Below are 22,871 nucleotides of genomic sequence, written 5' to 3'. Positions count from 1 at the left end.
GCTGTGTTTGTTTTGGAAGGGCTGTGTTTATTATAATTAAAGCGCCTTAATCGTTACGTGGGAATTGGCCAAGGTATGGTATAGGTTTCTTGCATTTAATATATAATGTTCTGTGAAAACTTAGGCTAGATGACCATATGATAAGTTGGAATGCAGGTGTATATTTAATGTTTAGTAATTTGTCGATGAATATATTTGGTTGAAGTTTATTAGATAATTAGTTATTAATTTTGGATGGTGAATGTTGTTATGTTAATTTGAAGGGAATTATGGTTGAATGTTATTATTGATGAACATGGTTGGTTTGGTGTTTGTTGATTCACTAATGATTTGATGAATTATTGATTTGAGGTATAACTATTGTGGAGGTTGTTGTGATAATGAGGTATTTTGTTTTAGAAGCCTAGGATTAGTGAACTATGATCTTTAGTTGAATTTTGGTGGTTGGATTTAAATATTGTATGAGTATAATTGTTGATCTGAAGTAAATTTATTGTGGTGATTGTTATGATGATGAGGAATGGTATGTTGAATTGAAAAGAAAGCAGGTTTGGATCCGAAAAGGGTGGCAAAGTCCGAGTTTTAGAGGAGATGCTGCCGAAATTTTATAAAAAATTAGAGATTTTGTTTATATGATTATTTAAAAAGATTTAGATTCAAAGGTTATATGGTTTGATTTTGAGTTATTAAGAAAATGAGCATGTTTTAAGTTTGATTCATTTAGAAAAGAATGAATTATATTTTGAATTTGGAACTATTGATGGACGGAATGGGAGGTGTGATAATGAAGGATAAGGATTGAATATGATTGATGTATGATGATGAATGAAATGTGATTGAGAATGATGTGGATATTGATGAATTATAATTGAATTATTTAAATGGCTTATGAATTTGAATGATCTGAGATACGAGGTTCCCTGGGTTAAGTGCCATGGCTTGCCACCACGTGTACCAGGTTGAAAACTCGATACTCTGTTGACCCTACGACGTAAGTGTGACCGGGCACTATATAAATTCCCGGGAATGTTACCCCCATTGAGCAATATTGATTATTTGAGATAAAGCTATTCATAGACTCTTGGGGATGCACGTCGGGGGACAGTCTAAGGACAATTCAGACTTGTCGGGTTGGCTGGATAACCTACAGATGAGCCTCATCAGCCATAGGACAGGCATGCATCATATGCATATTACTTGAGCTACTTGCTTGTGCTTTAATTGGGTATGCCTATATGTACTTGCCATGCTAAATGTGTATTTGTTACCTGCAGTAATTGTAATCTTCTTGTGTTTGCCTTTATCTGTCTATTTGTCTGTGAAAATGCATGATGGAACTGGAGGCATGGAGGAATGGCAGTATGGGACTTAGATTTAAGGTTAAGTTAAGTTAGGTTTAAATATCCTTAGTAAACCACCTTTTATGGCTTCTGTTTAATACTTTAAGCTCTACAATCTGAGTGTCGGCGTTCTAGGATTGCCTCTGGCATTCCCAGGACCTTATATATTATGTGTGTGGCACCTTTACCATACTAAGAACCTCCGGTTCTCATTCCATACTATGTTGTTGTTTTTCAGATGCAGGTCGAGAGGCTTCTCGTTAGGCGTCTGAACTCTTGAAGCGAAGTGGTTACTGGGGTATTTTGTTATGCTGTGTTGTATATATATATGTACTTAGCTTTCTCTCCGCATAACTTGTTCTTTTTTATCCTCTTAGAGGTTGATGGAGAGGCAGGATTGTGTATATGTACTTTTGGGTTTTGGATATGTATGTATATATGTGTAGATATTCTCTGGCCAGTCTTGACTTCGCAGGCTGAGTTAGGAGCTTGTTATTTTGTATCTTTGGCACTCTATTCCTACTTCTGTTATCATATGTTCAATAGTTATGGTTTCCTTAGCACGCAAGTTAACTCGTTCCTTGAGCGTTGCGCTTTTATTTCGCGATTTTTGTTTCCTCTATTCTTCAAGGCTCCTAGCATATTATAATTCTTCTGCTATTATTTGTACTCATTTTATTTTAGAGGTCGTAATACCACACCACCTCTGTTTTACGACTTAAGCATAAAGCTTAGTGTGGTAGGGTGTTACAATTCGTGCTTGTTTCAACGCTGGCTGATGATTTTTTGTAAATTGATAAGATCCTTGCAAACTTTTGACATATGATGTGTCCCTCCTTGATGACAAAGGGGGGAGAAAAATGAAAGAAGGGCTGAATTGCTGAATTGAAATTGTTTTTTGCTGTCCTGTTTGGATTGAAACTGTTTCTTTGTTGTTCGGTTTGGACATGAACATTCTGTTTGAACATGAGCATTCTGTTTCATATTTGTGCTTTGTTTTGGCTCATTGTTTTGAGCACTCTGTGTTAGAGAATTTCAACTTGAGCTCTGATTATATTTTGAAAAATTTATTTGCTCAAGTGTATATATATATATATGCTGTCTAGATCATGTTGTGAAAATAATGGCTCGGTCTTAAAGGTTCTATGTTTTGAAATCTTTATCTTCTTGGAACTCTTTAGAGCTTGTATACAAGTGATGGCTTTCTTGAATATTTTGTTAATCAAGCACACATTAAGGGGGAGCACATTGAACAAAAGAAAGGGGGAGATTTTGGCAAATCTTCAAAGGGAAGTTATCTAATCCTAATCCTTTCAATTCAGTTTTAATAATGTTTGTCATCAAGGGAGAGATTGTTGAGTTTGAAAAACTTGAATTATTATGATGATCAAACATTATTAAAATATTAATTAAAAAACCAGTAATTTGTTAATTGCTTCCAATTGGTTGTATGATGGATTTGGTTTAGTGTGCAGGTGAAAAATAAAATTATTTTTTGGCTCAAGTGATAAAAGCCCAATTTTGTTACTAAACATATTTCAGCCCAATAATAATTGTCCACTTCTAGTGGTTGAATATTAAAAGAAGAAAGATCCAAAGAGGTCCATATCACAAGCCCATGATGAAATGAAACAATTGACCCAAGGTTGAGAGAGGAACCCATTCAGTGATCACAAACCAAAGGGAACTCAAATTGTCAAAGTTATCATTTTTGGTTACTGGAAGTAAAAATCCAATTGAGTTTAATTTCATTAAAAGTATGCTTCGGTTACCAACTCCACTTGTTACTGGAACTTAAAATTCAACTTGGTTAATTGCAAGCATTGGTAACCGAACTCAAAATTCAATTGATTTAATTACTTGCCTTGGTAACTGAAAAAGAAAATTAAATTGAGTTAATTGCATTGATGGTTCCACACATTACTCCACTCCTTCAGTAATGTGAATGGAATTTCAATTCATTTAATTGTTCTTTGAAAAACTTTGTGTCTTCTCTCTCCTCTCTCTCTTTGCATTCTGTCACATCCATCAGAGGAAGAAGAAGAAAATACAAGTTATCAAAGAAAAGTAACAGTAAGGCTAATGGAAGAAGAAAAGGATAGGGTGATGGCCTTTGAGAAAAGAAGATCCAAAGCATGGCGTGGCTGAGATCTTTTCCACTAAAGGCAAGATGTGGAGAAGAAGCTTCAAGATCTCCATCCCTAAAGTAGAAGCGATCCGTTTCGGTCAGAGAAGAAGATCTCTGAGGTGAAGCTCGTTTCCACTTTTGTTCATCCATCACAGAAGGTAGCTACTGTAGCTACGTGGAGGAAGAAGCAAAAATGGAACAGATGGAGCTGTCAAGGATCAAGAGTTCATCAAGGGTCAGAATTTTTTCTTGGGGACAAAGTCAAGATGGAGGGCTCAAATTAATGAAGCTTGATGAGAAGGGATGAGAGAGAGGTACATGCATGTTGATTTACTTTCGGTTTTTCCTCTCTCTTCTCTCTGTACGAACCGGCCTTATGTGATAGAGAAGATGTTGGTGGCTTGGTTGAACCGGTTTCAACCTTGGAAGTTTTCCCTTCTATAATAAGGGAAAATGGTCAAGGGTTGAGACAAGGAGTGAGACCACACGTTTGGGTTCTCATAGCTCTTTGAGCTATTTATTCTTCTCCTTCATGGCTTTCATTGAATATTTCTTTTTCTCAGTGAGTCTGTCTGTGTTTCATTGGTAAAAGGCAAAATGTGAGGTTTTGTAAGAAAAAGCCAATGAGTGGAAAAAGGCAGAGAGTTAAAGAAAAAGCCATTATTATCTCAGAAATTCTTTGTATGTATTTCTGTTTTGTTGTCATGATCCTGAGGGGATTCTGATAAACCTCTATTTCATGGTTTATCTTGTACTCATTTGAGTGGTTTTTATCTACTCTTTACCCACTTATTCATACTATTTGCATGGTTTTACATTTGCCTTCCTAATTATATGCTTTGATTGAAAACATGTTTCTTTGAACTTATATTTGCTTATTATTAATCCTCTCTTATTACCATTAGATGCCTTGATATGTGTGTTAAGTGCTTTCAGAGATTATAGGGCAGAAATGGCTCAGAGGATGGAAAGGAAGCATGCAAAAGTGGAAGGAATACAAGAAGTTGGAGAAATTGCTAAGCTGTCCAGCCTGACCTCTTCACACTCAAACGGCTATAACTTTAGCTACAGAGGTCCAAACGACGCGGTTCTAGTTGCGTTGGAAAGCTAACGTTCGGGGCTTCGATTTGATATATAATATGCCATAGTTTCTTTGACTCTAGGCGACGCGACCGCGTGCTCCATGCGGCCGTGTCGTAGTGACGGAAATCAGCGTGTTTGAATTCTTCTCCAGCGATTTCCGGGCTATTTTCGACCCAGTTCGCGGCCCAGAAAACACAGATTAGAGGCTATAAAGTGGGGGATTTCATCCATTCATAAGGAGGCTCTCATATAATTCACTTCTCATGATTTAGATTAGTTTTGAGAGAGGTTCTCCCCTCTCTCTCTTAGGATTTAGGACTTCTCTTAGTTTTAGGAGTGACTCTCAATCCCAGGTTCTTTATTTTTATTTAATTTATGAACTCTTTCATGTTACATATAATTTTCTTAATTAATGTTATTTGAGGTATTTCAATTCATGATTGCTTTCTTTTATTTACATGATTACTGCTTCCCATCTGAAGACATTTTTATTCCAGTAGATTTACTCTCTTCCTTTTGGTTTTTGTTAAGAAATCAGTAACTCAGGAGTTATCCAATTCAACAGCATAATTGTTAATTGTTATCTTGCCAATTGAATTGAACTTCAATAATCCCAATCTTTTCTTAGGAAATAAATAGGATTCGAAGATCAAACTAATTAATCCCTTGACTTTCCTTTACTTTAGTAAAGGTTGACTAAGTGGAATTAAGATTCAATTTTCATTATCATTGATAAGGATAACTTGGTCTGGACTTTCAATTTCTAATACCTTGCCAAGAGTTTATGTTTATTGTTATTATTTTATTCCCTCTGCCATTGCTTTTCTAACTTTTTACCTTGATCCAAAAACCCCAAAACATACATTTGCATAACCAATAATAAGAACATACTTCCCTGCAATTCCTTGAGAAGCAACCTGAGGTTTAAATACTCGGTTATCAATTTCAAATGGGTTTGTTACTTGTGACAACCAAAACGTTTGTACGAAGGGATTTCTGTCGGTTTAGAGACTATATCTACAACGCGACTGTTTTTATGAAATTCTTTACTAGCAAAAATCCTAACATCAAAATGGCGCCGTTGCCGGGGAATTGCAAACCTGTGCCTTATTATTGGTTATTGTAAATATTTTTTTGCTTTTTGCTTGTTTATTTGTTTTTATTTTTGTTTTTATTTTTACTTTTTCATAAATTAAAAGGTTATTGATTTTTTAAAAAAAAAATTTCAAAAATTTGTTCTTAGTGTTCACCATGTTCTTCAAGTTGTTCTTCGCGTTCATCTTGACATTCAAGCTGTTCTTAGTTGTTTTCTTCGTTTTGATCTAAAAATTTGAAATTTGGTGTCATTTTATTGTTTTTCTCTTTCCTCATTAAATTCAAAAATATTTTTAATTAATTTTTTTTCGGAAAAAAAAATTCATATTTTTTTTAAAAATTTTTTATCTTATCTTATCTTATTTCAAAAATCAAATTTCAAAAATTTAAAATTCAAATTTCAAAATTTCAAATTTCAAAAATTAAAATTTCAAATTTCAAAATTTAATTTTCAAATTCAAAATTTTAAATAACCTTTTACTTTAAATTTGTTTTTATTTTTATTTTTAATTTTTATTTACTACTATGAACTCTCACCCCTTTGGCTATGAGTCTGGTTACAATTATGTTGTAGGAAGAAGAAATTACAATGAGAATAGGTATCAAGGTTGGAACAATCAAAGATGGGAGGAGCCACAAGGATTTGATCAACCCTTATAGCAACAACCACCTCCAATGGACTATCAACAACCACCACCATATGCCTATGAACCCTTTCCTCAACATAACTTTGGACCACCACACTCACAAGCCCATTTCTGTCATTCACCTCCATATAACCCCAACCCTTAACCACCATACCAACCACCTTATGAGCCATATGAACCATATATAGAACCACCCCAATTCCAACCCAATTACTCACAAGAACCACCACTTCAATATTCACCATCTCCATATCCATCAATCCAAGAGCACTATGATCCTATTTATGAAAGCCGAGTGCATCAAGAGACAAAGGATCGTTTCAAGGAAACAGTGGATCGATTTCATGCAACCATTCGTCAATTTGAGCAAGCGATAATTCAATTAGCTTCCCGACGTTCGGACACTCAAGGAACCCCCATGGCTTCATGTGGACAATCTAATGAAGAACGTAGCATGAAGGAGATACTAGAAACTCCAGTGAACAGTACGGAGCATGACTTTGTACTGGAACAAGTGGAGGAAGCCGGAATTATTGAAGAAGAAGAAGTGGTTGAAGACTTAGGAGATGCAGAACCTCCATGAGAAAGTCCAGTCATAGAACCCCCTTTCAAGACGTTTGAAATTGATGCTGAGGAGGGTGTACAACCTCCAAGGCATATCACAGTTGAAGACTTGGAAGAGGTTGATCAAGTGATGGAGATTCAAGAAGAAGAAGCATAACCTCCCATGCCCTTGGAAAGCAATGAAGAGGAGATTGAATTGGAAGAAAGCTACCAAGAGGAAGAGGTTGAAATTGAAGAAGCTTGCAAAGAGGTGGTAATTATCAGAGAAGAGCACAAGGGAGTGCAGCTTGCATTTTCATTAAAAATACCTCCCCCTAAGTTGCCATCATCCTTCACAATATTCAAGTGGGTAAAATTATCTCCTAACCGGTTACGAGACAAAAAGAAAATGTCTCTTGACCTGTTATGAAACAAAAAGCAGAAATATCTCCTAGAGCTATTCTAAAAGGCAGAAAGTAATATTCAGAAAAAGAGGGCTAAGATTCAACCACCCCTTCTCTTAGCCATTGATAACCATCATATCCCAATTGACCCAATGGATCTTCTTTTCCCTTTCTTTGTTCCCCCGGTAAAACTAATTTACTATATAGTCTAGTGGTTGTATAGACCTTTCGATAATAAGAAAAAGCCTATTATGTAACCTGGAATGGCTTAGGCGACCGATTTCACTAACACTTCTTTTTCCGATCTTGATAAGCACTTCTTGTAACAACCCAATGGGACTCTAGACTTTTTATTATTTATATAGATATTAGCTTGTTGCACTATCAGTGTCTCGTAGGTTAGCCATTTTTTTAACATACGGTTCTTTCACAGATAAGGTTATACATTCAGAATATAGAATATAATCTAATTAAATAACAGGAATTTAGAGAGTCATCACAGATTGTCAAACCAGCATTCATATATATACATACCAGAGGTCATTTCATAACAGACTCTTTAGACATACAACGTTCCTAGAAATCTGGTTCATTCAGGAAACTCCTAGTCGGGTATCCAAACTAGAAAAAGACAATAAAGTACTATCCCTCACAAATACTACAGAAGGAGGGAAACAAAGTCTAACAACAAAAGATGATCTATCCTAAGGTCGCCTCTCAGTCGAGAAATCGGTCAACGGCTGTCCTCATGGGGTTTGTCTTGAACTGTACTTGTACCAACTACTTTGTCTCCTGCATCGGAGCAATTGTTGTCCAAGAATCATAATCGAGATCCTCGTCAGAAGAAGAAGAAATAAATCCAGTTCGGACAGGCTTCGTCGGTCCAAACTTCTCTCATAGAGGATCGAGTTGAGCATTTAAGGAGTCGATTAGCATCGGATTAGGTTGAGGCTCTGGTGAAGGAATGGGCTGAGGCTGTGATGGAGGATAGGGCTGAAGGCCAACGTAACTCGAATCGGGGTGGAACCGATCATGAAAACACTATGGTGGAAAGGTGTGATAGTCACGATCAGGGTGGATCTGAGCAAGCTCGTAGTTACATAGGGTTGGTCGGGATCGAACTACGAACTGTACAGTGGATAGGCGAACAGACGACCATAGCCGATGTACATCCGAGTACACAGCTCTCCCCAAACAATAGTTGTATCTAAGAAATGATCCTCATATGAATGTTTCTCGAAAATCTCTACGAACAGTACCGCTGTTGTGGCGATCAATGTGGAATTCTCCATTTGTAAAAAAGTGGAGGGAAGGGGGTGAGAACCTACGGTTTTCAGTAGGGTACTAATGTGAAAAAAATGTATCATTTCCGTAGATCCTAGGGCAGGGCTCTAGCATCCTATCTTATTCATTCCTTAGTTCTTTAACCCTAGGTTTTATACTAGTTTCCTCTCCACTCCGTAATAGCGCGTCTCTCTTTATCTCTATCTTAGTCTTCTATCTTTGTAAGATTACAGAGGATAAGCATACACAAGCACAAAGGATCAATCAATCACATAGCATCCACAGAAAATACAGAATACATAAGTCACAGAAGTGCAAATGCGCAACCAATATAATGCATGCCTGTTTTTAGTGTAGGCCATGAGTTCATGCGTGATTGACTACCCGCAACCCGAAATTACCTAAAAAAACCCACAATATAGCTTCTCACTGAATCAGTTAGCATAGGTATCACATGGGCAGACCCATGTCAGTCAGATACCGAGGCCACATGAGCGCACCGTGTCAATCAAGCCAAAAATAATAATAATAAGGCTATAGCATAAGTGTGCATTCAGTGAGAAACGGATACCATATGGGCAAACGCATATCAATCAGATACTAAATTATTCTTAAAGTGGGCATCCCCACACTGGCAAACTTTGTCCGCTCTGTCCGTTTTTCCAAGCTGTATAAGCATCTTAGGACTTAGCTCTATTCTCTAAAAGCATTTCAGCTCTATCTCTTCATTACTCTTTGAGGGACCATTGTCCTCAGTTCTTTGGTAAGCTTATGAACCTTTTTATTTTCTATCATCTTTGTCCTTTGTATTCTTTATGTTCATCCTTTAAGTTCTTTGTCTGTTCATCAATACTACTCCTCCCTTGGCGATTCTCAATTTTTACATTAGGTTTCTTATTCTCTTTTCTCATGATCGTCATGGCGTTCCTTTCTCCCTTTCTACTATATGGTTTTTTTTTTAATCTTAATTTATATCTTATTTTCTCTTGACATCCTTCGTCTCTTATTTCCAGTTTCTTTGAAGAATTATGTGCTCTACTTTCTCTCTAATTATCATAAGGAGTCTTTTAATCTTTTCTCTTGAAATATTTAGGCTGTCTTTATTCATAATTACTATTTTATCCCTAATTTTTTACTTTCACTATTTTAACTCTAGATTTTTATTAGAATAAGCGTTTTTTCCTTAGTTGTTACACCTAATTATTTTCATGCTTATCTCTTACCTAAATCCTAACTCCCAATTTCTTTCCCATCTTAAAAATATCAAACGACTTCGGAATTGTATAAACTTTATATCCACGCAATCGCATCTCGGACTAATATTTCTAACAAGCTAAATATCTTAGTTTTCTAACTACTATAGCTCCAGAAACTGAAAAAAATCATGGGTTCACTGAAGCGCCAGTAGCACAGGACTTTGATTCCTTACAAGGTTGCTATACGTCACATAACGAATGCGTACTAGCCCATTTTCTTGATGCAGATATTTTAGAGACACTAGGATTTATTTTGATTTTAGTCTCAATACATTTTGATCTAATTTTAATTTTACATAATTTTTACAAAAGAATTGCCCTGCATCTCCAAAAACTAGAAATAGACAGTATTAGAGCTCACTTCAAAATTTTATATAAAATCCAATTTAGATATGATGATTCTCAAAATTAACATGGTTCAAGTAGACTCCTCTAGGTTTCTATTGCAACTGGTTTCAAGGTAATATCATTCATGATGAAGTAGTTATGCACATTAGAAGTTGGTTCTGTTATGCATAATTCCGTTTTGGCGGAATAGTGAGTACCACTCCTTTCAATTTGCATAATTCACTCTTAAAAACTTGGATCACCCTAAAATTTGGATGGAACATACTAGGCATATCTAGCTTTCATTTACAACTGATCACAACTCAAAACTCATTCAGAATTGGAAGTTATGTACATGGGAATTAATCTATAAACTTCAATTATATTTAGATATTTTAAAAATTTCGGCAGAGTTTCATTTATAAATAGAATGTGCCACAAACTTTATCCCTCAACAATAAACCCTAAACAAGTAGTATGCATATAAAACTAAATATCTTAACAACCTAAATCCACTAACCTATATCTAACCTATCTTAACAACCTAAATTCACTAAAACTAGAAAATTGAGCATAACTAAATTAAACTAACTAACCAAAATAGTATGCATATAAAAGACTTAAAATAGTACTCACGCTATCAAACCATCAGTCCAAATCGTCATCCGTACGATGGGAGCTGGTGGAGGGCCATCTAACTAAGATCCGTGAGAGGATTCCGGTACCGTGTGTCTGTCGCTGGAGGCATTATCGTCGTTGAAACAGTGGGTTGCTGAGCAGATAAAGGTGGTGGAGGAGTCCACTCTAGTGAAGCGGCCGGACGACTTCCTAGTTGTGAGGGTGGTGCAGCAGAAGGAGCCACGTAGTTGGGGTTAGGGACCATGATGAATGGTTGATCTTGTGCACCCGTTCCCTGTGACGTCCGGCCAGGGGTAGTTAGAGTAGAGGATGATGACCGAGAAGTCGCAGGAGTACCAGTAGACACCCTCCCTCTACCACAACCACGAGACTAATTCGTGACATCTCTGCCTGTCGTCATGTCTGCAAAGAGCATACGAATTAAATTCAAATTTGCAACCATTAAATTTGGCTAAAACTTCCGAAAACATAATTCTTTACTTAGAATTAATCAAATTAAAATCTTATAAAATTCAAATTTGCAACAACAATTCCCATCATTCTTATTTTTCAATTTCATTGAAAATTTTATAAAAATTTTGAGAAAACCTCCCTTAAAATTTAGATTTCTCCACCTTTCAAGGATTCCATCCAAACCAAATATCTTTCAACCCTACTCAACTTTTTAAATAACAAACAATTTACTCAACGTAATTTTTTTTGGTTTGTTATCTTTAATTGTCTTTAAGTTATTAATTTTTTCAATTATTAAAGCAACAAACAAGGATTCAAATCCTAATCCACCCACTAAAAAACTTCAGCATGTTACTAGTAAATTATATATATTAGTAGATCTATTAATCCCTTTTTAATCTTTAATTAACTTTCACTCAATCATTTAAATAAAATTCAAAAACATAAATCATAATACCTAAAGCGGTAATCAACTCAAAAACCTAAATCATAATACTAATTAATAACTAAAACCTAAATTAATCATAAATTTAACTAAAACAAAAATAAAAATTAATTAAAAAATGATCATATTTAAAGCAACACACAAGGATTCAAATTCTAATCCATTCACCAAAAAACTTCAAGCATTATTACTAATAAATTTTATTAGTAGATCTATTAATCCATTTTTAGTCTTTAATTAACTTTCACTCAATCATTTAAATAAACTTCAAAAACATAAATCATAATACCTAAAACGTTAATCAACTCAAAAACCTAAATCATAATACTAATTAACGACTAAAACCTAAATTAATCTTAAATTTAACTAAAACCAAAAGAAAAATTAATTAGAAAATGATCATGTTTAAAGCAACAAACAAGGATTCAAATTCTATTTCACCCATCAAGAAACTTCAAGTATTGTTACTAATAAATTTTATTAGTAAATCTATTAATTTTTTTTAATCTTTAACAACTTTCACTTAATCATTTAAATAAACTTCAAAAACATAAATCATAATACCTAAAACGTTAATCAACTCAAAAACTTAAATCATAATACTAATTAATAACTAAAACCTAAATTAATCATAAATTTAACTAAAATAAAAAAATTAATTAGAAAATGATCAAGTTTAAAGCAACAAACAAGAATTCAAATCCTAATCCACCCACCAAAAAATTTCAATTATTGTTATTAATAAATTTTATTAATAGATCTATTAATCCCTTTTTAATCTTTAATCAACTTTCACTCAATCATTTAAATAAACGTCAAAAACATAAATCATAATACCTAAAATATTAATCAACTCAGAAACCTAAATCATAATACTAATTAACCGCTAAAACCTAAATTAATCCTAAATTTAACTAAAACAAAAAGAAAAATTAATTAAAAAAAGATCATGTTTAAAGCAACAAACAAAAATTTAAATCCTAATCCACTCATCAAGAAATTTTAAATATTGTTACTAATAAATTTCATTAGTAGATCTATTAATTTCTTTTTAATCTTTAGTCAACTTTCACTCAATCATTTTAATAAACTTCAAAAACATAAATCATAATACCTAAAACGTTAATCAATTCAAAAACCTAAATCATAATACTAATTAATAACTAAAATATAAATTAATACTAAATTTAACTAAAACAAAAAAAAAAATTAGAAAATGATCATGTTACTAGAGAAGAAAGAAAGGAGAAAGAAGACGGGTGACTAGAGGTGGTTGCCAGTGATCGCCGAAACATCAACAACTGTTGTTGGAGGCAGAGGGAGCAATGATGGAAGCAGGGGCGGAGCCAGGTGGTAGGAAAGGGGAGTAATGGCCCGCCTAATTTTAATTTTTTACATGTAAATTTCAGTTTAGCTTCTCTTAAAATTTTATTTTAGTCTTATTTTATTGTATAAATATTTAGCCCCCTCTAATATTTTATCTAACTCTGCCCCTGGATGGAAGAATGCTGGTGGTGGCCGGCACTACGAGAATAGCTGGCAGAGGTGTTTGGTGGAGAGAGAGAGGGGGCCGTTGGAAGGGACTGTTGAGGGAGAGATGAGAGGGAGGTGAGGCAGTGAGAAGAGAGAGAGAGATTCGAAATGAGGGAGAAGAAGATTTGCAGTTCAAATTTAGGGCACAATTATCATCGAATTTACCAAAAGATTTATTCGACGGTAAAGTTTCACGATACTTCAAAATATAATATTTCACTAACCTAAATTATCGCTGAATTTATCCGCCTGTAAATTCGACAGTAATGCACACGTCAATTACTTTTTTTTTTTAAATATTATTAGCGAAATTACCGGCGAATTTATCATCGAAAAATAGAATTCGACGGTATTCTTTTTCTCGACGATTGTCAAATTTATTGGTAAATCTGACTATAAACTCAATACTAATATTTGACAATAAATCTATCATTAGTCAATGTTTTTTTTTTGTAATGTGAATCGAATAAAATTCTCTTTTCAAGTTAAAAGTTTCCAAGCACTCTAAGGGTAGGCATGTTAGAACATGCCAAATTTTATTTAAACCATCCTTCCAGGTTTTGAAAACTCTAGTGTGCAAGAAAACTTAGTGTTGAAAAGGTCCTATTGCCTTGGTCAGCGTTTGGTTTTTCGTTATCTCCTCACCCTTTGGCATTGCTGGTTCCTGCCTCTTTCTTCCTTCAACGTCAATTAGCTTTCAAGTCAGCATGGTTTATTATTATATTATAAGATTGACTTTTGAATGAAAATTTTTTCTTTTGCTTATTAATAACCACACCTTGTATTATTATGCATTCAATTAATATTTGTTCTAAAAATATATATTAAAATTTTGTTTATAAAAATATAGAAGTTATATTTTTAAGATTTTGTGTCTATTTTTAATATATTGTTAGATATTTATTAAAATAAATATTTAAAAATAATAATCTTAACATGAAAGAGCACGCATTAACTAATAAATCCTATTATTATTATTATTATTATTATTATTATTATTATTATTATTATTATTATTATTATTATTATTATTATTATAAAAACAATCATATCATCATCATATTATATTAAATTATATAGTCAATCATAAAAATAATACAATGTAAGATTGACTTTAATACCAAAAGAAAATAGTTTATTAATTAGGAAATTACAAACTATAAAATAAGGTGATATGGCGCTTCAAATAGGGAATATATTCTATAAGAATAGAATTTGTATTTGAGAACATGAGAATACAATTATAAATATTGGATTGATATAAATGACTAAATTTAAACTACTTTTTAAATTCAAATATATATTCATTAATCATGTTTAAGCAAGTCACCATATATATATTGACTAATCGTTTTCCCCTTTGTTTCCCGCCCACAGACGGCGTTAACTAGCTTAAACCACGGTTTGACCGGGGAGCCCAATTATTTTGAAGTCTGCAATCAAAATAAAATAATAGTAAGAAGAAGAAGAGGAATTCAAAGGTAAAAAGCACAGGATGATTCATAAAGCAACCATTCGTAAGTATTATTTTTCTGAAAGACACCGCGTGGCATGGGTGCTGACAATGACATTATGGGTGATGCTTCTCTCTATATATATTATCCAACAAAACAAATTGCTTTCCTCAACTCCACCTCCACTTACCTCCGCAGAAGAAGATGGCACTTGTAAACGAAATTATGGGTTCTTCATTGATAGAGCGGTCCTCACGATGGGTTGTCTCCTCCTCAACAAATTCAAAATCAAAACCAGTGTTTCAGTTCATAGAAATGAGAAAGGAAAACACAAGATCTGTGAGGTTGACGAAGGCTGCAAAGTTTCCTGCAGCAGTTGTCAGCGAGGATTTGGTTAATACGCTTTCCGCCTCCACCTCCGCCACCGCCCCCTTGCACGCAAAAAAAGAGAAACCAGTGCAGTTCAAGGTTAGAGCTGTAGTGACGGTGAGAAACAAAATCAAAGAGGATTTTCAAGAGACAGTTGTCAAGCATGTTGACGCCATCGCTGATAGCATGATAGGAAGATGTATTTTCCTGGAGCTCATCAGCACTGACATTGATCCAAGTAATTATTTGATTAATTAATTAATAGTTCGTTTTCTCTGCCTCTCTCATAATCATGATTAACATCCATGCTTGCCAATTCAGAGTACTTTAATTAGGAAAACAATTAATTAATTTCTGGGCTGTGTTGTGTTGTTTAGGAACGAAAGGTCCAAAGAAGAGCAAGGAAGCAGTGGTGAAGGACTGGTCGAAGAAATCGAATGTTAAAGCGGAGAGAGTTACTTACACTGCTGAATTCATTGTGGACTCCAATTTTGGGGATCCGGGTGCGATTACGGTGAGCAACAAACACCAGAGAGAGTTCTTCTTGGAAAGTATAACCATCGAGGGGTTCGCCTCTGGCCCACTTCATTTCCCTTGCAACTCATGGGTAAGGCCCACCACCAAGGATCATCCTGGAAAGAGGGTTTTCTTCTCTAACAAGGTACGATTATCCTTTTTCTTGATCCAGCTTCAAATGTTCATGTCAAAGTCAAACTCTTCAATATATACCAACTAGTTGAACTTGTTGGCCGCCAATTCTATTTAATATTCAAACCTTTCTAAACAAGCGAACTTATTTATATCTATCTACCTTGAGAAATGGTATTTCGTTCCTGGGTAACCAGCAATGAATATTGAGTATTAAATTAAATCAATTAAATAGATATTGACTATTGAGTATATATAAATTAAATAATTCTAGAATTTATAATTAGTTAAGGAAAACTATCAACATTCAATAACGAGTTTGACTTCTATATATATAGATATAATAACTAAATGAAATTAATTATGTATAAAACTAAAGAAAGTTAAAAATAATAAAAATGAGCCACGGCGATGTTGACTTCAAAAGCACTATAGTAGCTTTTATGAGTATTGTATCACTGTCGATGGATGTTTGACTTTGAGGCTTCTCATATAATTAACGCCAAGGATAAATTATTACTTTTATTTATAAAGCTTAAACACTAAAAAAATATATTAATTCATGAACAAAATTAGTTTTATACTTCCAATAAATAAATAAATTATTATTTTTATCTATCAAATTTTAAAAATTAAAAAAATTTATTATAAATAAAATCAATATTTTAATATTTGTCATATTAAAATTATCTTTTGTGAGTATAGAATTATGTTCTGAACTTTTATAGATAAAAATAGTTTATTCTAATATCAAAGAGAAAATATTTAAATGTGAATTATTTTAAAAAATAATTGAGAATTTTAATAATTTATTTTTTATTTATCTGCTTAATTTTTAATAAGTAAAAGATTTAAATATATATCACTTTTAAAAATTTTAAGAAAATAATTTAAACATTTTATTTAAAAATTAGAAAAAAAAAGTTTAGCACACCTAATCATATTTAATTATTTTTATGTTTCGAATGCCCTAAATTTTTGTATATTCAATATTTGTTGAATCAATTATCATGTACTGCTAATGCATTTTATCAAAGAAAGGAAAATTCTCATTTTTTTTCTTTGCTTTTTTTTCTTTTCTGAAAATTATATATATAATCTGTTATTGATTTTAATTTTACAGCCATACTTACCTAGAGATACACCCACTGGGCTTAGAGTAATGAGGGAGAAGGAGCTAAAAAACCTTAGAGGAGATGGCACAGGAGTTAGAAAATTATCCGACAGAATATATGATTTTGACACCTACAATGATTTAGGAAATCCAGATAGAGGAGCTGACCTCTCCAGACCAACTCTCGGTGGATCCCAAGAACATCCATACCCGAGACGCTGTCGTACTGGCCGCTCCCCAACTGATACCGGTAATAGCAGAATCATTCAATGTATTATTTATTGTTTAAGATTTTTGCGTCATAGAATATTAGAAATTGGTCCAACGAGAGAATCAAATTTTTCAATCGATAACAAACTAACAAAAGTTTTAAACACGATTCTTTTTAAGTAAACAATCAAAAAGGAAAGAGAAAGAGAGAAGAAGTAATTTTTAAAAAAAACGAAAATATTAAAATTAATTAAATATTAATCATAAAAAGTTAGCTATTAAATTTTTTTCACATATATAAATTGTTCAATTAAAATTTAGGATTTAACTAATTTGTACTCTAAGAACACATTTTTAAAATATAATAATAAAATTTTTTTAATATTTTTAATGTATTGAAAATATAAAAAAAATTAAATTATTACATTTTATAATAATTTTTATAAAATATTTTCTTTTATAATATGCTTAAGCTATGTTTTTAAGGCGCAAGTAGCAAAATTCTAAAATTTAATGTATGAAAATATCCAAAAATGACGGATACAGAAGTAGTGTTAAATTAGCATAGATAGATGTTGAATAAATTATATATAGATAACCTAATTTAATTTAAATTAAACTTTTAAAAAAGTATTATAAAAAAAATTAGAAAAAAATCCAAAATAGCCTGACAATTACCTCGAAAGACAACGAGACCATTGATAAAAAAAATCTAACCCGATCCTTTGACAATATTATTTTTTTTTGGCATTGAGGCTAATCAATCCCAAAAAAAATATCAAGTGCCAAATTGGATATTTTTTTTCTTGAGATCTCGTTATCCTTTCGAGATAATTGTCAGGGACAGATAGGTATTCACTCAAAAAATTATGATGAGTTTCAGCTGCGTAAGATCTAAGATGTATATATATTTGTATATATGTTGTGAATCTTTTTTGGTTGGATTGATTATATATATTGATTGTATGGTGCAGATATGCGTGCAGAGAGTCGTGTGGAGAAACCACATCCTATGTACGTACCAAGAGACGAACAATTCGAGGAGTCTAAGCAGAACACATTCTTTATCAAGAGGCTCAAAGCAGTGCTTCATAACTTGATCCCTCGCCTTAAGGCTAGCCTTTCTGTTAATAACCATGATTTCAACGATTTCTCAGACGTTGATGGCCTTTTCAGTGAAGGCTTGCTCATTAAGTCCCGCTTGAAAGACGACCAATCTTCTGTCTTAAACAAAATCCCACTCCCAGAATTGGTCACTAAGATACAAGAATCCAGCCAGGGACTTCTTAAGTTTGACATCCCCAAGATTATTTCCCGTAAGTATATATAATATCCCTTATTTCTTTGTCTTTTAATTTCCCTTTCGATTTGAATCTTAATTGGATATCTCAATACTTCATTTTAATTTTTCAAATTATCTATCCTAAAATTATTTGACATACTTTTTATAAATTAAAATTAACAATGATATAATCTTATCTTATTATTAATATAAAATTTTAAAATATACATAAATATAAATTATTTTATTATAATTTTATTTATATTTAACTATAAACAAATTCAATATAATAATAATATTTATGATAAGTTATTAGATATATAAAGTAGTCAAAACATATACATGTACAAATGATATATTATTATTATTATTAAAATAATATTACACATTTAAATTTTTTTTATTAACTAAATTCAACCAAGTTAATTTAACATAACAAAAATTACATTCAAAATTTTTTTGTTAACTAAGTCCAACCAAATTGGTTTAACGTAACAAAAATCAGTTATGATTAGTATTATTTTAAATCTTATTATTTAACTTAGTTGAATTTGATTTATAAAAAAATTTGAACATTACTCTTCTTCTTCTTTCATATATATATATATATATAAAAAAGAAGAATTATCCATCTATGGACATTCGTTCTAATAATTTAATGATGAAAAAATGTGAATTTAAGTATTATGAGACTAGGCTACTGACAACTTCTAGAAAGATATGATAATTTTATATTAAATTATGGAGAAATATTAGAAGATAATATTTTTTGTTAATATTTTATTTTTATATTATTAAAATTTGAAATTTAATATTTAGTAGTAATTTAATCATGTTATATTTTTTTCTCATAATTAATCAATGATTAACAATATATACTTTAACGTGCATAGTGGACAAGTTTGCCTGGCTACGAGACGACGAATTTGCCCGCCAAGCAATAGCAGGAGTCAACCCTGTTAACATTGAGAGGCTTCAAGTTTTCCCACCCGTAAGCAAGCTTGACTCAAGAATATACGATATCCAAGAGTCTGCCCTTAAAGAAGAGCACATTTTAGGCCAACTTAATGGCATGACAGTACATCAGGTACCTGCCTTGGGATTACATGCTCTTCCATACGCACACACACACACGATTATTGATCTAAATTTATTTTTTTGAATTTTGCAGGCAATAGAGGAAAATAAATTGTTTATGCTAGATTACCATGATATCTACTTTCCTTTTCTGGAAGGGATCAACAGCGTTGACGGTAGAAAATGCTACGCTACGCGTACCCTATTTTTTCTGACACCCCTTGGGACTTTGAAGCCTATAGCTATAGAACTTAGCCTGCCTGGATCAAAACGAGTTGTTACCCCTCCTGTAGATGCAACTACCAACTGGATGTGGCAGCTTGCCAAGGCTCATGTTTGCGCCAATGATTCTGGCGCGCATCAACTTGTCAACCATTGGTAATTAACTAGCTAGAGCCATAGCCCCGTTAAATTCATCTTCAATTTCCATTATCAGTAAAATTGAATGACAAATTATTTTATATATGAATTAGAATTCATTATTTTTTATTATTAGTTAATCATTAATATTTAAAAGTATAGAATAAAATATGTTATTTGATTAATAAATTAAAAGAATTAGACTAAATAAATTAAATTAATAATCGAGTAGTAGCTAAAAATAATAAATTTTGATGACCTAGTATTTCTCTTATTTTGATATTTTTTTGATATATTAAAATTAACCATCAACTAATGTAAAATATGTATTAAATATAAAATATAAATTAAAAATAATTAAATTATATACATATTTATTATAAATAAATAATAACCGATTCAGGGACTAATTTTTTTTATGCACCTAGCAGCAATTTTGAAAAAAAAAATTGCTAATTATGTTATGTATTTATAGGTTACGCACACATGCGTGCATGGAGCCTTTTATATTGGCTGCTCATAGGCAATTGAGTGAAATGCATCCTATTTTCAAGTTGTTGGATCCACACATGAGATACACATTGGAGATCAATGGCATAGCTAGGCAGGCCCTTATCCATGCCGATGGAGTCATCGAGTCTTGCTTCACTCCTGGACGCTACTGCATGGAGATCAGTTGTGCTGCTTACAAGAACTTGTGGCGCTTTGACACGGAGGGCCTCCCCGCCGATCTCCTCCGCAGAGGAATAGCAATACCAGACCCAACCCAACCAAATGGCCTAAAGCTATTAATACAAGACTACCCTTACGCAACGGACGGGCTTCTCATCTGGTCTGCTATAGAAAACTGGGTCCGCACTTACGTGAACCATTACTACCATGGCCACGATGGCCAGCTTGTTTGCAATGACAAAGAGCTACAAGCTTGGTACTCAGAGTCAATCAACGTGGGCCATGCTGATCTCAGCCATGAAAGCTGGTGGCCCCCACTGAACAACAACGAGGATCTCGTCTCCATCCTCACCACCCTCATCTGGACAGCATCCGCACAGCATGCAGCTCTTAACTTCGGGCAATACCCTTACGGTGGTTATGTGCCAAATCGTCCCCCGTTGATGCGAAAACTAATCCCGGAAGAGGGCGAGGCTGAATATAAGAATCTCATAGCAAACCCGCAAAAGTACTTCCTAAACTCTCTACCGAGCCTGCTGCAGGCCACAAAGTATATGGCTGTGGTGGACACACTCTCCACTCACTCCCCTGACGAGGAGTACCTGGGAGAGCGGCAGCAGCCCTCCATATGGTCGGGCGATGCGGAGATCGTGGAGGCATTCTACGCGTTCTCGGCAGAGATCAGAGACATAGAGAAGGAGATTGATAGAAGGAACTGTGATCCAACACTTAGGAACCGCTGCGGGGCTGGTGTCTTGCCTTATGAGTTGCTTGCACCTACCTCCCAACCTGGCGTTACATGTAGAGGAGTTCCTAATAGTGTCTCCACTTAAATCATAAATCATAACATTAATTAATTCAACAAATTATTAGTCATCATGCATGTTATTTCTCACCATCTCATTCTACGCTCCATATTTTGTATATATTTAGCGGTATATATCATTTTTTATTTAGTAAGGCAATAATTCAAATAAACTTGTATTAAATTATGGGTCACACTACTGTAAAGATGTAAGGTACAGAGATTTTTTCTGAAATTTTTATCTATGGACACGTGTCTTTATTGTCTCTTGTAGTAATCAGCATGTGACCATGGCTGTAGAAAAACTGGTGGCTTGGCTAAAAGCACATTTGAGCTAAGTGATCATATATAAAAATTTGACAATTGACAACCTTATTTATTTTTTATTTGAGAGTTTTAAGAGTTTTGTTTAAGATTTTTTTTGCCTAATAACAATTTTATAGTAATATAAATTTCTAATGGAGGTTTATAAAAAAATATTTTTAACAAAGACTACACGTTTTTTTAAATACACTAGTGTATATTTCCGTACATTATACGAAATAATTAATAAAAATATATAATTTTTTTTATTAAAAGAGATTAAATAAAAATATATATAATAAGTATTATTATAAACATTTTATAAAATTATAATTAAAATCAAAGTTTAATTATTTTTAATATTAAAAATAATTAGTATTTATTTTAACTGATTTGGATTGATTGAGTGATCATCTCACTCGTCTACCTAATTAAGTATTAGAATTTCGAATCCCGTCTTGTGTATGTAACAACTCATTGGCTAGTGGCAGACCCTTAATAAATGGAGTTTCAATCCGTGGATAATTAGTTCTCGATCTGCCGAGTTGGAAAATACAGTAAAAAAAAATAGTATTTGTCTTGAAAGTAGAACAATTCTAATTGATGATAGCAATACTTATGGAGATTTGCCTTTGTTAAAATTTAACTGTGACAATTTTATTTATTGGTATCATATTTATTGAGGAAGTCAAACAATATGATCAACGTTATTACGGATTAAAATTTTATATTTTATTACATGATTTTCAAGCTTCTAAACTTATAAACTTATGTCATTACAAAAACTATTAGATTGATTAATATTTTTTGGCAATATTACCAAAACACTGTAGTTGAATATATTAATTTGTGTAAAAAGAAACTATAATAACTTTTGATATTCAATATATAATTTATTCTATTGAAAAATGAATTATTATTCCTAAATTGGAATATATGTTTTTCTCCATTTTTAAATCATTTTATTTGATAATAATTGCTATTAAAAAAAATAAATGACTATACTATTTTATAATATAATGTACAAAATAATTTTTTATTTTAAAATTAATTTTAGTTAGTGAAAAAAATTCAAAATATTTTCTTACAGGGATTTAAATTTAAATTTAAATTTAGAATTGATTAACAACTTACCTTTTTTAAAATTTTAATAACAAAAACAAAATTAGTTAGCTGCAAAATATTCAGTATTTAATAATTTTAATAATTTAAATTTTAATTACCAAAAATTGAGTTAGAAATTAATTATAATTTAATAATCGATGATATAATATATATATATTAGTACACAAATAATAATATCTAATATATCATTTAATTTTTTTAACAAGAGCTAATGTATAATTTATTGAGAATTGATTTATTGTCTAAATTTTTTTATAAACTTTGTAGTATATGAA

The 22,871-nt window shown here is 32.5% G+C and overlaps 1 protein-coding gene across 1 annotated transcript; it reads left to right on the top strand.

Annotated features, from left to right (window-relative positions):
• Positions 1-14,711: 14,711 nt before the first annotated feature.
• On the top strand, positions 14,712-21,552 carry LOC107646151 (linoleate 13S-lipoxygenase 3-1, chloroplastic-like). Its single transcript, XM_016350344.3, has 7 exons — positions 14,712-15,238; positions 15,378-15,661; positions 16,772-17,012; positions 17,947-18,288; positions 19,148-19,341; positions 19,426-19,709; positions 20,167-21,552. Exons 1-7 carry the CDS (start codon positions 14,836-14,838, stop codon positions 21,194-21,196), a joined length of 2,778 nt encoding a protein of 925 aa, XP_016205830.1. The 5' UTR covers positions 14,712-14,835; the 3' UTR covers positions 21,197-21,552.
• The last annotated feature ends 1,319 nt before the right edge of the window (positions 21,553-22,871 follow it).

The sequence above is a fragment of the Arachis ipaensis genome, chromosome B6 (assembly GCF_059453495.1).
Source record: "Arachis ipaensis isolate K30076 ecotype BB chromosome B6, ASM5945349v1, whole genome shotgun sequence".
In the NCBI taxonomy this organism is placed as follows: Eukaryota; Viridiplantae; Streptophyta; class Magnoliopsida; order Fabales; family Fabaceae; genus Arachis; species Arachis ipaensis.
Note: the sequence above shows the minus strand (reverse complement) of the source record. Positions and strands in the feature narration are given on the sequence as shown.

Bases quoted from the DNA above. Each gene is read 5' to 3' on its own strand.
- LOC107646151 (XM_016350344.3), top strand. From the start codon at position 14,836: ATGGCACTTGTAAACGAAATTATGGGTTCTTCATTGATAGAGCGGTCC. The intron at 19,342-19,425 runs GTACCTGCCTTG...TGAATTTTGCAG, and splicing joins ATGGCATGACAGTACATCAG to GCAATAGAGGAAAATAAATT. The intron at 19,710-20,166 runs GTAATTAACTAG...ATGTATTTATAG, and splicing joins CATCAACTTGTCAACCATTG to GTTACGCACACATGCGTGCA.